This window comes from Prosopis cineraria, unplaced genomic scaffold (assembly GCF_029017545.1).
Source record: "Prosopis cineraria cultivar Desert tree isolate PC_DT_omini unplaced genomic scaffold, ASM2901754v1 PC13, whole genome shotgun sequence".
NCBI classification, from domain to species: Eukaryota; Viridiplantae; Streptophyta; class Magnoliopsida; order Fabales; family Fabaceae; genus Prosopis; species Prosopis cineraria.
The window spans coordinates 7,654,406-7,669,680 of NW_026555344.1; the positions used below are offsets into that span (position 1 = coordinate 7,654,406).

Sequence of the window (15,275 nt, forward strand, 5' to 3'; positions counted from 1 at the left end):
TAAAATATAATTGTTAATTTTTAATTTGAAATTTCCGTTTGCAATTCTTTAAATTAATATTTATAATTTAATTTTTAAAAATTTTTATTGGGAATCCAATTGTAATTAACTCACTCTTTTGAAATTTTACCATCGCTTTCTTTTTACATATTTGATCAAAAGGAAAAATAAGGAAATAAGGAATATATTTAAGTAGCATTTGCATTGATAAATTTAAATTCTATATTTAAAAGTTTTATATTTAAAATCTTTTATTTAGATGACATGAAAACATTTTAAAGAAAGAAAATAGATGGGCTGAGTTTTAAAATAAAAATAAAAGATTGAGAGTGATAAACTTATTTCTATCATTCAATTAGAGAGAAACAATAATGAAAAATGAGAGAAAAAATAAGAATGACAAAAGTAACGATAGTGAAAATGTGAGAAAAAAAAAAAGGTTGAAATAGCTAAAATTTTAAATGATAAGAGTAAAAAATGTTTGAATTTGTAAAGAATTTATTATAAAACATAGATTTAAATTAAACTTAAATTCAAATTCATACACTTTTATGAATCTAATTTCTCATTATTCCAAACTCATTATTTCCTCTGTTAAAAAATATAAAATATTTTTAATCGAATCTCACTACTCAATAAAGTAATTACTTACTTTCAAATTAACCCTATCTTTTTATATTTATTTCTATTAAATATCCTATAATAAATATAAAGTGATTATTAATTGGAATACTTTTGTAAAAAAGTTGATGATTATATTTTAAAAAATTAAAAAAAATATATTTTTTAACATTTAATTTTTTAAAAATATTTTATTTTTTTAAGTGGGGGGAGTATATAATTTTGGAAATTGAATCGGTCCTTCAAAAGCTAATGGTCAAATTATAATCAGACATTCAGACTGATTCACAGGCTCAGGGGGCGACAGACCCATTTTTGAATAGCATGTAATTTTGGCGAAGTAAAGGCTGAGTGACAGTGTTGGTGGCGTCGGAGTTAAAAAAAGTAACAACGATTTCTACCCAATACAGCGCCGTCTTCTAAGCCTTGCGCTTCGTTCTCGTTTGATTTGCCTAATGCCACCTTTCAGAATTCACACCCTATTTTACCTCTCACTTCAATTAAATTTACTTTCCAATCTCGCCTTTCCTATTTTCATACTCTCTCACCATCTTCTTCTTCTTCTTCTTTTTCTTCTTCTTCTTCTCTCTCTCTCTCTCTTCCATTCGTCAGACTTGGGACTTCTCGCTCTCCCCATTCTTGTTCCTACGTTTTTTTTCTTCCTCCTATCCACGGATTTCTTATTCCTCCCTGATTTCCATTCCCAGAAGGATTCAGGTCTCAGCTTATTTCTTCATGTATTTACCATTCCCTCCTCTCTAGGAACTCTGTTTCTTTTCCTTCAGGTTTCCTGATTCCTGGCGTAACTCTACAAGAAATACATACCCATTCATCTTTCTCATAATATTCCAGCTTTCCCGCATTCTTCATTTTCTCGGACAACACCGAAATGTTCTCCCGATTCTTCAAATCCAAATTCTATAAGAAAAGGTACGTGATGTTCACTAACCCAGAGACGTTCCTCTGTTTCTTTTGTTCTTGGATGAACCTTCTGTTGCTTCTTTGATTAACAGCAAATCATGCCTGAACACTACGAAATTGAGGGTTGAGATTATACAGAGGAAGAGGAATGCAGTGCAGGAGTTCCTGAAGAACGATATTGCTGAATTTCTGAGGCGTGGCCTCGACTATAATGCTTATCAAAGGGTAATTTTTCTTTCTAAAATGCTCTGGTTTTTCTTACATGTTCTTTCATGATTTTTGTGGTCTCATTTAGATGATGGACAGAGGAGTAATATAAAATTTGTGTTTGAATTTGAATGCAGGCTGCAGGGCTTCTGATGGAATATGACAAATCGCTGTGTTACGAACTGATTGATAAGTATAGTGAATGCGTCTTAAATCATCTTGACGATCTAAATAAGCAGAGGTAAGATTTTTCTTTTGTGGCTTGTAATGTAATATGATTCTTTTCTTGTTCTTTCTTGTCTAAATTTCTAAGATGAACATTGCAACTTAAAAGCCATGTTTTTCGGCCATGCTGTCACGCACTGCATAACATCGGGATCTTGATACTTCTTTTTGGGGGGTTAAACTTGGCTTTTCACAATCCTGTTTATTAGGATATATTTGCAAAGCTGAATTGAATCCCTACGATAAGGAACTTAGCTGGTGGTGATTCGAAATTTGATATTCCGAGATTAATGTTTTATAAATAGGAAAAAGCATGTTGGGAGCCCATTTGATTGAGACTTCACGATATCTGAGTTTATATTATTAAATAGTATTAATGTAAATAAATATTAAACATTAAACATTAAACAATTGATAAAAAGTGTGATGGGAAATGACTTTCATATTTTCACATAAAACTAATTAATAACCAATAAATATTACTAAGTAATAATAATATTAAAGGTATAAAAAATATCATTAGAATTTACTGTTTATACATGTAATAAGTTTTGGTACATATATAATAAAGTTTTAAAGTGTGCCTCAAAGACACTTTAATTCTTTATCATGTTTTCTTCAAATGTATACATAATCGGACAAAATCTGTACTCCCTCCTACTCGCAATTCACAGTGTAGAATATTTTCAGCAAGCTATTATTGATTTAATTAAAGTGAAAGATGTTTTGTAATTTTAAGAAATATTTTTTATTGTTATCCTTGCATTGATTAACATGATTGAATAATTATATATACAAAATTATAGATCCAGTCCTTCCCAATCCCTCCTTTAAATGGGCCACATCCCCACCATGTGAGCCTAGGAGGTGAGGACAAGGAGAGGTTCTTCATATAGATCTAGAAATTGTAAATGTTAATTGTAGACAAGGACAAAATTGTAAAAATAAGTTAATTTTTTTATGAGATTTAGAAAAATAAAATAAAATTATTTTTTTTTTAAATATGCATGATGCTTGTTAAAATGTGTTATATTATTACAGATGAGAGGGAGTTAATCAGAAGAGAAGCTTAACCGTTTTTAAAATAAATTAAAATGCTTTGAAAACAGGGATTTGCCGGATGAATGCAAGGAAGCTATACAGACATTGATATACGCTGCTGCAAGATTTGGTGATTTGCCAGAATTACGTGAACTCAGAGCTCTCTTGAGACAGAAATATGAGAATTCTTTTGAACCTTACTTAAGCAAAGAGGTGAACCATATTCCATGCCTTTCCAATTATATTCTTGCTGACACAAATTACAACCTTAATTGACATGACTTTCTCAATTGTGAACTGCGTTATTCTTTACGTAGTTTGTAACGAAGTCGAGGCAAGATCTTCCTACAAGGGAAACCAAGATTCAGTTACTGTATGATATAGCAGGAGAGTTTTCTCTACAATGGGATGGCAACGCTTTGATTCAGCAAATTCATAGACCACCTTCGATGTGTGAAGTAAGTCCTACTACATCACATCACCTTTATCAGACTTGCCAACATTGATAACTGTTAGGATGTACTGAGTAAAGTGAAAATGGCAATTTAAGTCTTAGCTTATGACCGATTTGTTCTCTTTCCTCAACTCGTAGTAAAGCTATAGCTTATTGTTGCAGGGGAGGAGTAGAGATGAAGAATTGAGCAAGAACGAGGATGGAAGCAACAGAGGAGGAGAAGAAGGGAGAGACTCGCCATCTCAAGGAAGGAATGAGGATGTTAATAATGTTACTATTATTGACAGTGGCGATGAAGATGAGTCAACAACAAGCACAGACTTGTCGTCCCGAGATGGCAAAAAGGCTTCGAGTTCAAGTTCATCAGCAAGTTTTTCTGAAGACAATGACGACGAAGCAGAAAAGAGACCATTTTCCCGTGGAATCGTTCCTCCCCCTTACCTCATACCAAAACCTAATCATGATAAAGTTGAAGCCAATTTGCAGAATGAAGAAAAGCCTAAGCCTAAGCCAAAGGCAATATCAGTTAGAACGATACGATCTGGTCCTCCTGCCGGACATGTTCATCCAAAGCTACCAGAGTCCGATGACTTGGCCACTCAACTAGCATCTATCAGACAGCGATAAAACAAACATCTCTTAGCTATATATACTGATTTCCTCGCTGATGAATATTATCATTTGCTTCATAAAACTAGTTAGTCATCACATGTTTGTTTGATTCATTTTTAGCCTGTCTCTGAAGCTAGTTGCAAAAAAGAAAAGAAAAAATGTCGACTAGAAAAAAAAAGAGAGAGAAATGCTTGTGGATTATATTATGGGAAAATTGTCACAAAAAAAAAAAAACAACAATAAACTGGCTGTAAGTAAAAGGAACCCAACTACGGTGGAATGGGGTGATGAGTAGAAGTATGGAGAATGTGTAAGGTCAAAGGTGTTGGATAAATAGTGCAATGGGCTACTCCTACATTGAATCCTACTCGGGCTTGAGTATATGCCCAGAGAGATTCCCCCCCCCCTTCCCAAAACAGCCCCAATAGGATCGAGGATGGAACTATTTAAAATTAAAGTTCAAAACTTTACCAGAAAAAATTAAAGTTGAAAAAACAAAGAGAGACATGAAGAATGGGATAATACAATTTTGGCAGCTTATTGGTGTAAGAATCTTTCCACCTGCTATTTTCGAAATTTAGAGGACTATAAAATTACTTGAATTGAGTTGGAAGTTCGTGGAGGTCCAGAGGCAATTAATGTCATCACCAGAGGGGACGATATACAATGCTCTTACGTGGACACGACTCTGGAAGCTGTACACAAATTATTAGAGACAATATATTTGCTTTCACATTCACATCCCTGTTATTTACTTTGCACACTCATACTAAAAAAAATATTATATAAAAATTCAAATTAAATCAGTCGATTTAACTCATAAATTGATGACTTGATCTCTTTTTTGGTCTAGATTTTCATCTAAACCTATCAGTCATTGACTCAGTGTGACCCAGTTGACTTGAGGTTGACCTCGGGATAACCCGGCTAACCCACTCGAGTCACTTTTTTTTATTTTTTTAAATTGTAAAAACTAAATAAAAGGTAAAAAAATTCAGCTTGAAATTAAAAAAAAAAAAAGAGGCAACGAAGGGTGAGTTAATTAAACTAGATTTCACTGTATGTGGTTCAAACTTCAAATAAAAGGCCTTAATTGTAAGTTTGAATTTAAAAGATTCAGTATTTTTTTAAAGTTAATTGTGCCTTAATTGTTTTAATCTTCTATTGTTTGATATTGTTCATTTGTCTAATTGTTGCTTACCATTTATGAATTATGATTGTCATTGTTGATGATCTTAGTTAGTGATTATTAGTTTTAAACTTTTTTTTAATTATTGAAGGATTGTAAATTAAAATTGTAAGAATGAATATTTAAAAAGTTATATTTTATTTGGGTGGTTGTAATTCTCTAATTATTGTTGCATTTGTATCTTATATTAGAGATTGATATTTGAATTTGGTTGAATGTTTGCATGATTAATGTCTTTTTATTTAAATTATATTATTTTAATTATGATCGATTTGTCCTTTGGTTCAAACCCAATTGAACCATTAACTCATAACCCATTGGTTTAACCGGTTCAATGACCGATCCGATTTTCAATACATTGAAAAGAAGAGAATAGGATTCCTTCCCTCGTGTCCTTCTGTAATTGAATCTTTTCATTTACTTTCTCATCATCTCAAAACTAAAGTACCTCCTCCATTATGGGTGCCACTATACTTTGCAAGGGAAACTTTTCAAACAACAATACTTGTAATAAAGTACATTAATTTTAAACTATCAAGACTTGAAAAGAATACACGTAACAGAAACTAATTGAAATGCATAATTTCAAAACAAATTTCACATTCTTACCATAAAAAAATAAAGGCAACCACCAATGTATTTCCTTTCCTTACCTCTGTCCATAGCTATATTATACTCTCCAACCTCTTTCATCAACTTCATTGCCACAAGATATGACCAATTGAAAGAACCTAACATTGTCTTTTCATAACAAATCATTTTCAACAAACGTTAGGTTACACTTCTACTTGCAAGAGAACACAACAACATCTCAAGAGTATAAAGAACAAACATGACTTTAAACATTTCATCATATTCCCCTAAAATAATCACGGTCTTTATCTCACTAAAACATTTTTTTATCAAAATTTGTCTTCAGTGCAAAATATACCTCCTTATTTGGTTCTCCTTCCTCCAAAACATCCACTCCCTCATTAGGCAGCCCTAATAAATCTTCAACTAGCCACCCATTGATCACTAACCTCATATTTCTTATGAATATTGATGATGTTGTAGGGCCAATACATCTAGTCATTTTTGTATAGATAGCATGGTGTAGTTTTGTGCAACTAACATCTAACATTCTACTAAACCTAATTTTTTTCAACCCCTTCCTTCAAGTTTGCATTATTTCTCACATGTTCTACCACTTCCACAAATTGTTTTGGGACATCATGTCAACATTTCACCTCTTTTACTTGAAGAAGTTCTTCCTATCCTCTCTCTTTCCTCTTTTGCCATTCTTGTAAGACAAGTTTTTTCATGCTTCTCTTACAACTTAGTCAACCTCTTGAATTCCCTTGAACTAGCCTTTTCCTTTTTTATCTGACTAGAATTCTTGTTTAAACTTACATAAACCATTAACCCTTGACCTTTTGCCCTTCCCCTTTACCATTCTTTCTTGCTACCCAAACTTTTTAAAATTTACACCCTATTTAAAAATTGCCAAAAATTATTTATTACTTACTTGTTTTAAGATATAATGCCCACAAATGGCTATACAAATCTCGAAATGAATTAAACAACTTGAATGAGTTTAAGAGATTAAGAGCATGTTTGGATTGAATCTTAACTTAAGTTAGGAGGGACTAAACCTAAGTTGGGATCTTAAAAGCTTCATTTATCATGTTTGGATAGCAAAAAATAATCAACCTTAGTTAGGGTCCAAACCAACATTTTTACCAAAGCTCAACCACCCAGCTTTTCTATTCGCGTTAGGCGTCCAGATATATGAACGTTGGAGTATTAAATGCTTTTTAAATTTTTTATTCTCTCTCTTCAGTTGCTTGCTCTCTACCCAGATCGTCCTCATTGCCGTTCCTATGGTTGCTTTGGCTCACCCTTCACTCTCCCAAGCTTGTTGGATCTGACGAGAGATCATAACCGCAGTTGCCACCTCCGTTAAGACACGATCTCCACCGTGTGTGCAGTGTGTTGCTCACACTGATTCACAGTGTTGTATTCTCTCTCTTCATTCACGAGTGGCATGATTTCTTCTCCTCTACCTTCACAGGTCTCTACTTTCACGAGTGTGCTCGCCGCCATCTGATCCCTTGCCGTAAATCTGACTAAAGATTATGCTCACTATTGTTGTTGCTGTCCGATCTTCCGTCGACTGAACTAGTGCTCATGGTGTTTTTGGCACGAACCGAGACAGCTTAAAGCATGGCAAAGCCGACCTGTATGGAGAAGACAAGGTAAGTAGAGAAGAGAAGGAACGTGTTGTCAACGGCAAAGGTGGTGCCCATAAAAATGTTGCAAATGAGGTCAAAGAAGGCGGTGTCGGTGAAATATAGCATTTGGCGAGGTTGAGATCTAACTACTGGTGCTTCTGCAAAAGTAATCCAATATTATAAATAATAGTTAATAGTTAATACTTAAAACCTCATTTTTATATATGTATTGTTTTTCTAAATTTAAATTTAAAGTTTAATTTTTTTTAAAGAAGATCAAATTACACTATTTATTAAATTTTAATTATATATAGACCATAATTTATCATTTCATTCATGCTCTTTTTAAAAATTTTGATTTTTAAACAATTAATTAATTTTAGATATTTTAAGTCTAACTTTTAAATGCAATCTAAAGTTTATGATTTTTTTTCTAAAAATATCAAATTGGTCACAAAAATATAGACAACAAAATTTATACACATTTTTGTCATTATATATTTTAATTGATTTTTGAATTAAATTATCTAAATAATTTTTAATTTATTCAACTAACTTATAAAAAAAAAGTATCCAAATATAAATTACGTTAAAATTATAGATTTTTTTTTTAATCTCAACTTGCTACTTTCAATTGAATCCTAACTTCAATTATAAATTTTTTAATTCAAATATACACAAAAAGTATTAAATAACACCTTCGACTCAAGGTCGCCGAAACTCCAATGCTGCTGCTAATGTCGCCTGAGTATCACTGTCGCCTTCATATTGCCTGATTTTTCCTCAACTCGCAAACAAGTTAAGCGGCCATTGGTGCTTCCAATTCTTCCCCTTCTTCCTTCGTCCGTTGCACCGCTCGCGCCAGCCGCTATCAAATGCTTGTTTTTTTCTTTTGATTTTCAAATCTTATTTGCCAGGGACATTTTGATCTTTTAACAACAAAACAATAATGACACAAAGGGAACTCATTTTTCGAAACTCTCCAACTGCCTTTTAGCAATTAATTTGCTTGTCAGGATTTTTTTTTTTTTGACAATTTGACCTCGTATATTATTTATACAAGAAAAACTAAAAAATGTTTGGGTTAGTCTGTAAAATCAGTGAGATTACTCGCCATAGCCAGCAGTCGGCATCTCATGTTTCATGCTCAGGCGTCGTTTTAAATAAGTTGCCGTTTTATATGATTAGTGACGTCAAAGAGCTGAGGGATAATCAACTGCGGATTGACGAAGAAAAATCAGAACTCGAAGGAAATTTTCGATCTTTGCCTTTGTGACGATGGTGAGTGGAACTTACTCTTCAGCTCCGCCGTCGTCAATGGAAGAAGAAACGCAAGACGTCTTAACGAAGGAAAACGACGGCGATGGAGAGGAAAAGGAGGAGCAGGTGATGAGCGAGGTTCACCTAGGTTGTCCACCTGGTTTCTCCGGACCCTATATATCCCATTTCACCATTTGTCTCCCCCACGGTATAGTGAATCTCCACTAGCTGCGAACTTCATTAACGGAATTGGACCATACTCACAGATTTTTTCGTTTTAGTTCACTGTTGTGTCAAGCAAAAAACTCAAGTACCTTCTTAGCTGACTGTTATATTACTGCGATGTTTGGACTTTGGATCACTGTTAAAAATGTTTCATTTTGTATCTGTTGGACAAAATTCTTGCATTATTCTAATTGTCGAATAGACTAATGGAAAATGTCATTACCTGTGAACTCATGATTATTACAAGTTTTAAATGGTGTATATAATGCTAAACTGCTAACCATACAACCTGAACACCGTTGTTTCTACCTGTTCTAGAGTCCTTTCAAGCTGAAAGCTAGACCTACTAAAGTCCCCAGTTCAGTACTTAGGGTTTGGCTTGCAAACAGACAAGAACTGGTCATCAATTTCTTTAATTTGATCGGAGTAGTATGGGTTCTATGTGGTAGGCCAATCTACTAAAACTGATATAGTAGTTTTTTCCTGTATATATGAGCACATCATGGTGCTGTTTGTTTGTGATGAGTAAAAAATTTCATTACCACCATATTTATTGTGACTTACATGCAATATCTCATTCTGAAACTCACTAAAAACTTGGAAATGGAGTCCTTATATATTTCTAATTATTTAGATGTTGCTCACAACAGACACAGTCATGAGTTGCAAGATGAAGCAATAGCAAGTCCAGTTATGGAGTTGGATGAAGATGGTGACCTTGTTCTTCCTCGACGTGCCCGTAAGCTCCTGAATGCATTTAATGAATTTCTTATGAAATGGAGTTCTTGCCAGGCTCATGCTTATAGAGAACTTAAACCTTTACTTGGTTGAGAGCCTTCATAAATAAACAACCTTAGATTTTGTTTTCAATGTGAAAATTTTCGATTTCATTTTTCAGCCTCTCTCAATAATTTGGGGCAGGAAGATTGATAAGTACAGGGAGTAATTTGTGCTGAACCTACATGACCAGAAAATTAAAGTCGTTGCTTGTACCATTTAAAGAGGGAAGTTTGATTGGGTTTCTGTGATTCGGAGCTTCTATGTTGAATATAGATGGCCATTCTTTATATATAAATGAGGTGAAAGAATGTCTTTCAGAAGGTGTCAGAAAACAATGGTCTTTGAACTCTCAGTCTGATTGCATTTTAACCTTCTTCCCTATTGATAACAATGATGTTGGGTGGACCTAATTTGAAATCCTTCTGGTGCATATAGCTTACCAACATAAAAAGTGAAAGAATTTCTGGGGAAAAAAGATCGTGGAAAAGTCATGTAGAAACACTGTTTTATGTGGAACTTTATTATGCATGCACATGGACAACCTGGTTAATGTTTGTGGTCAAACCTAAGTCTGTGCTAAGGCTAATGGATGGTTGTTTTTTGTGTTGCCATTTTCGCACATTAGATATGCTACTTATGTAAGAGTGTTTGTTGTTCAAGTTAGTTCAGAGGTTCCAAGTGATAGCTGTAGTTTGAGTATCCAACATAATATCACATCATCAATTCCAAACGTTGGTCTGCAGGTAATAGTAAATATAATCAATTTCATGAAAAATTTCTAGTTATGCTTTCAGTTTTGCTTATATATATATATTTTTTTTTTTTTAATAATATAACTCTTCAGATTTGGAGAGCAGAATTAGTATTATCTGATTTTGTACTGCACAAAATAGTATCTTCGCCAGAATTTCATGGAGTGATAGCATTGGAGCTTGGTGCTGGGACTGGTATGTATATCAGTTTACTTAAATTTTTGTTCTCTTCTTGTCTTATGGAAACCTATGGCTACGGTCTACCCCAGTGCTCTAATAAGCTTGAAGCTTGCTTTGTTTTATAGTTACATGTGCAAGCGTGGAAACTGATTCTAACTTCAATTTTGCCAGAGGGGATGGAAGAATCTTATTCCTTTTGCTTTGTCTTGAGTCCATCCTTACTTTGAAATTGAAGGACCTATGGCAGCTTGCATCAACATTTTTGCATCACTGCTGTTATTTAATTTTATCTTTGGAGTTCAATAATTAAATATTTTTCTTTCAGATGTCAAAACCCTTAATTTGAAAGAACATGGTCACTTGTAAAGAACAAGGAAATTGGGGTTACATTATGTCCCTTTGTTGATGTATGATTTTTAGTTTTCAACACCTTTACCAGGCATGGTTGGCTTATTGCTTTCACGTTGTGCGAATACAGTATTCCTAACAGGTAAGGTGCCTTCTCTTATTTGAATGTTGTTACCTATGACATGTATTTGTCTTTCCTTCTCCTTTTTAATCGCCAATGATGAATAGTAAAACAAATTGGCATTTCAGATCGAAAGCCTGTTTATGGGGAGCCTTGACATAATACCTGCATGCATTCCATTTAGTCTGCAGTTAAACGTAGTTTTAGATTATCAATGTATCTTCTATTTAAATATGATATTCAAATGGAAGCTAAATCTGGAAAAGACAAATAACAGAGAATAAGTTAAGCAACTATTTTTGTTCAAAAATAAATAACGAGTCTTGTGATATTGGAGATAATGCTGATTACCTGCCATAGAATTGTTACCTTCCCTTCAATCTCTTTTAACAACAGGAGCTTCCAGTGCCAAACTACTTTAGATAGGCAGAATTGTTGCTCTATGGTTTGTTTAAGTATTCAAGTGCTGCATGCCCAGCTCATCTATTTATCATATATCAGTGGCAGAGAATTTTATTCACTGGCACTTGCCAGTGGGAACTATGTTTCAAAATTATAGATATGCGTCTAATGCATATATATGTATATATTTAAATTGTGAAGTTAACTAGTCACATTTTTAAGAACCTTGTTTAATTTCCTTTATGTCTTGTTTTTCAAAGGTTAATGGTTTAGTTAGAAGGCTAACATTTATAATCCTTGGTTAGACCATGGCAATGAAATACTTGAGAACTGTGCTAAGAATGTTCAGCTTAATGCTGGATTACTGAATTGTGAAGCTGCAATTTGTGTGCGTGAACTTGATTGGTTCAATGGCTGGCCTCCTGAAGCAAGCATAGAAGAGGCTCCTTTCAGTCAGGGGTAAACTTTTTTCGTTTTATTAGAGATTTGATGTATGGGAGGAACATCACTTTTTTAAACTTTTGCCTGACTTGTGTATCACATTTATTTGGGTGTTATCCAGTTTTTCTTGGACCTCTAGGGAGATTGAACAAGCAGAGAATGCTTTGTTTCTGCTGGCTGCTGATGTTATTTATAGTGATGACCTGACTGATGCATTTTTCAGTACCTTAAAGAGATTAATGTCAAGGGGCTCGAGGAAGGTACGTGTTTATGGCCCTACCAGGATTTGATAATGCGGTATGTATATGTGTTCTATACGTGTTACTTTTTGTGCCTGAAATATCTTATGGGTTTTGAAGGAAAATAATCGAATGGATTTGTATGTTTGGGTAGTAGACACATGTCAAAAGCTTTCAGAGACACAGCAACACAAAATTTTGAAGTGCTTATGAATAATTTGAATTATTTCACGTATAATGAAATTGTTCATTATGGCTTTTTTTGGCAGCATCCTTATTCTATTGGGTAGTGGTATTTGTTTTTTTTTTTTTTTTAAATTTCACGTAGGAAAGGGGAAGGGAGGAGGGTCTTATCCATATCAACATGCACTGCCACCACTCTTAGGTGAAAAGCTTATATGACTCATGGTCCCTCTTGAGTACTTCTTTGCAATAATATTTTTTTTTCCTTCTAAAAATAATGAATGATGTTCCTTTCTGTTCCTAGGTGTTGTACATGGCGCTGGAGAAGCGCTACAACTTCAGTCTTTCTGACCTTGATGTTGTTGCAAATGGTTATTCGCATTTTCGTAGTTATCTCAAGGATGATAATGGTAAGAGCATCTGATGGAATCCTCTATTCTAATAAGCTTTAAACAAGCATAAACCAGAAACTACACCACAAATGGGGACTGAAAATTACTATTACCGAATAGCAAAGTTGGATTACAGCGAAATAAGGAACTGAAAATTACAACGTACTGAAACAGAAACAGCACAAAATACACTCCACCAAACAACAATCACAAAATATAAGTCACTCACTTACAAACATACACTAAACAGAAGATAAAATGATGAAGAAAGATGACTTCCTCCACCCACAACCTGGCATTCGAGAGGCCAGAGCTCTCCTTACCACTCTCAATATTCAAAATAACCCCCCTCTCTAGGCAAGGAGAAAGATTTAAAGACCTAAAAAGTGACTCTAGCACAGCCCTTACCCTCAGAAGACCCTTAACCATCACTAGCACTCTAGCACATCACTAGGCCATCAATTACTTTCTTTTTTCCCCTCATAACCAGGATCCGAAGGGCAAACATCTGAACCAACAATAATGTTATCTTTTAACCTCTTGCCTTCCTTGATTTCCTCTTATAGGTCTTAGTAAAATCATGAGCTCTATCAGCATCCTGAAATTATGGAAAATATATTTTGCATTTTTGAAAAGGAAAGAAAGTTTAAGATCAATTGGTCATTACATATAACGCTAGAATTAAATTGCAGAAATGGAATGCCCTGGCTCCGAGCCCATGCCTTATTTTGTGGGGAAGCATATTGACATTGCTCAAATTCCACAATACGTGAGAGAGTATGAAAGAGGACATGATGTTGAGCTTTGGGAGATCAAATGCTGTACGCCAAAACATAGTTCTGGACCAGAGATATTCATGGCGGACTGAGGATGCATTAAACTCCTGACTTCTGTGCCCATTTTAGCAGGCTCCCTAATGAAAATAGTTGTTCCTTTCTCACTTGTGCGTTCACTTTCAGAAGACAACTAGATATGTTCCCGACTATTGTGTGGAATCTTGAGAAAAGGAAATTGTGTGGCATGTTCAAAAAGCTACAATAGAAAGACTTGTTTGGCAAGTTGGGATTATTATTATGATTATTATTTTCAGGAAATTGGAACGAAATAAGGAAAAGGAAGGAGCCTTTGATGAAATGGAATTTTTGGGCCCAAAAATAGTGCTGGTCTCAATTTTTTTGTCTACAAAGTTCGGTTTCAATTTACTACCAAGAGAATGCAGAATTTTCATGGATTGCATAATCGTGACAATGTCTCTTCCAATGAGAACTATTCTTCTATCTTGATATTCCTGCGTCGGATATTTTAAGGAAACATCATGTTCCCAACCCAGACTTTTGTCCGTTTAGCTCAGACAGAAAAATGATGATCATGTTTTCTGCAGTGTCATTTTCCAAGGGCGGTTTAGTTTGCCTCAGACCTGTCAATTAAATCAAGAGAGTTCAATGATATTAAGGCTGGCTTGATGCACTGGTTAAATAAGCTAACTAATAGTGATGAACGGATTAAGATATTAGAATGATTATGGGAATTATTCAAGTTGTCTAGGATTTCAGGGATATGAAAAAGCATCAAGAAAAGGAAAATCTATCCGATGCAAGTGTTTTAGCGTAAAATTGGATATTGTACAATTCCTCACTTTCCTAGTTTGATGTAGGGGGTTGGTTTATTCTGATAAAGCTCAATTTGAACTGGTTCGAATATGCTTAAATTTATTTTTTTAAAAAAATTATATAGTTTAAATCTAACTTAAATACTTTTGAGCTTCGAATTTATTTAAGCTAGTCCAAATATCTGAATTTTTAATTTTTTTATTTGTTAGACAAATTTTAATTTCAATTTTTACTTCAAAATGAATTATGTTTATTATTATCAAAAAATATAAAATATAATTTTTGAAATATTTAAAAATGTAGAAAACTCAAAATTTGTGTCTTAAACTTTAAAAAATCAAAATTAAAATGCATTTTAAAAATTATAGATTGAAAATAATATAAAATATAATCATATTACTGTTTTTAAGGAAATATTTACAATAATGTAGTCAACTATGTGATCTCTCAATCTCTTGTAAATTATAAAATCATGTTTATTTTAAAGAATATAAATATTGTTATATTTTTTTAAAAATAATAATAATTGATATTGCTAAAATAATAAAACCTTTTGTAATTTTTTAATTTAAAATTCATAAACATTAGGCTCTCTTGATTTCCATTTTCCTCCATTTTGGTTCCTTCAAGGCCAAGTATTAGAAAAAGGAAAAATTGATGAGAATGAAAAGTAAAAAAGAAGGAAGATTCTTCATTGTCCTTTTCTTTCCTTCTTATTTTAATAAATAAGAATTAAATAAATGGGGTACCGCACCTGGCTTACGACAAAGCCAGTGAAGTTTATACTTCACTTACCATCTTTACATGCTGTTGGCCGTTGGCATCTTTGTGTTTTTGTGGGTCCCTTTCACGTGCACAA

General features: G+C 33.6%; 2 protein-coding genes across 7 annotated transcripts; both read left to right on the top strand.

The window, feature by feature from the left end:
- Positions 1–1,166: 1,166 nt before the first annotated feature.
- LOC129289790 (uncharacterized) lies at positions 1,167–4,194 on the top strand. Its single transcript, XM_054926553.1, has 6 exons — positions 1,167–1,551; positions 1,635–1,767; positions 1,887–1,990; positions 3,084–3,228; positions 3,333–3,473; positions 3,632–4,194. The coding sequence occupies exons 1-6, from the start codon at positions 1,511–1,513 to the stop codon at positions 4,094–4,096; spliced, it is 1,029 nt and encodes a 342-aa protein (XP_054782528.1). The 5' UTR covers positions 1,167–1,510; the 3' UTR covers positions 4,097–4,194.
- Positions 4,195–8,290: 4,096 nt separating this feature from the next.
- On the top strand, positions 8,291–14,008 carry LOC129290872 (uncharacterized). 6 transcript variants are annotated; one of them, XR_008588588.1, is made up of 10 exons: positions 8,291–8,951; positions 9,603–9,707; positions 10,409–10,491; positions 10,593–10,695; positions 11,120–11,170; positions 11,857–12,010; positions 12,114–12,252; positions 12,560–12,616; positions 12,719–12,824; positions 13,499–13,531. XR_008588588.1 is itself a non-coding variant. In XM_054927935.1 (9 exons), the coding sequence occupies exons 1-9, from the start codon at positions 8,762–8,764 to the stop codon at positions 13,672–13,674; spliced, it is 1,005 nt and encodes a 334-aa protein (XP_054783910.1). In that variant the 5' UTR covers positions 8,305–8,761; the 3' UTR covers positions 13,675–14,008. The 6 variants fall into 6 exon arrangements, 5 of the variants coding, with proteins under 5 accessions (XP_054783910.1, XP_054783907.1, XP_054783909.1 ...); XM_054927935.1 differs by lacking the exon at positions 12,560–12,616 and having other exon boundaries at positions 8,305–8,951; positions 12,216–12,252; positions 13,499–14,008; XM_054927932.1 differs by lacking the exon at positions 12,560–12,616 and having other exon boundaries at positions 8,315–8,951; positions 10,418–10,491; positions 13,499–14,008.
- The last annotated feature ends 1,267 nt before the right edge of the window (positions 14,009–15,275 follow it).

Excerpts from the sequence above, each read along its gene's own strand:
- LOC129289790 (XM_054926553.1), top strand. The coding sequence starts at position 1,511 with ATGTTCTCCCGATTCTTCAAATCCAAATTCTATAAGAAAAG. Across the intron at positions 1,991-3,083 it reads GACGATCTAAATAAGCAGAG|GGATTTGCCGGATGAATGCA; the intron begins GTAAGATTTTTC and ends CTTTGAAAACAG. Across the intron at positions 3,474-3,631 it reads GACCACCTTCGATGTGTGAA|GGGAGGAGTAGAGATGAAGA; the intron begins GTAAGTCCTACT and ends TTATTGTTGCAG.
- LOC129290872 (XM_054927931.1), top strand. The coding sequence starts at position 8,762 with ATGGTGAGTGGAACTTACTCTTCAGCTCCGCCGTCGTCAATGGAAGAA. Across the intron at positions 10,492-10,592 it reads TTCCAAACGTTGGTCTGCAG|ATTTGGAGAGCAGAATTAGT; the intron begins GTAATAGTAAAT and ends ATAACTCTTCAG. Across the intron at positions 11,171-11,856 it reads GAATACAGTATTCCTAACAG|ACCATGGCAATGAAATACTT; the intron begins GTAAGGTGCCTT and ends ATCCTTGGTTAG.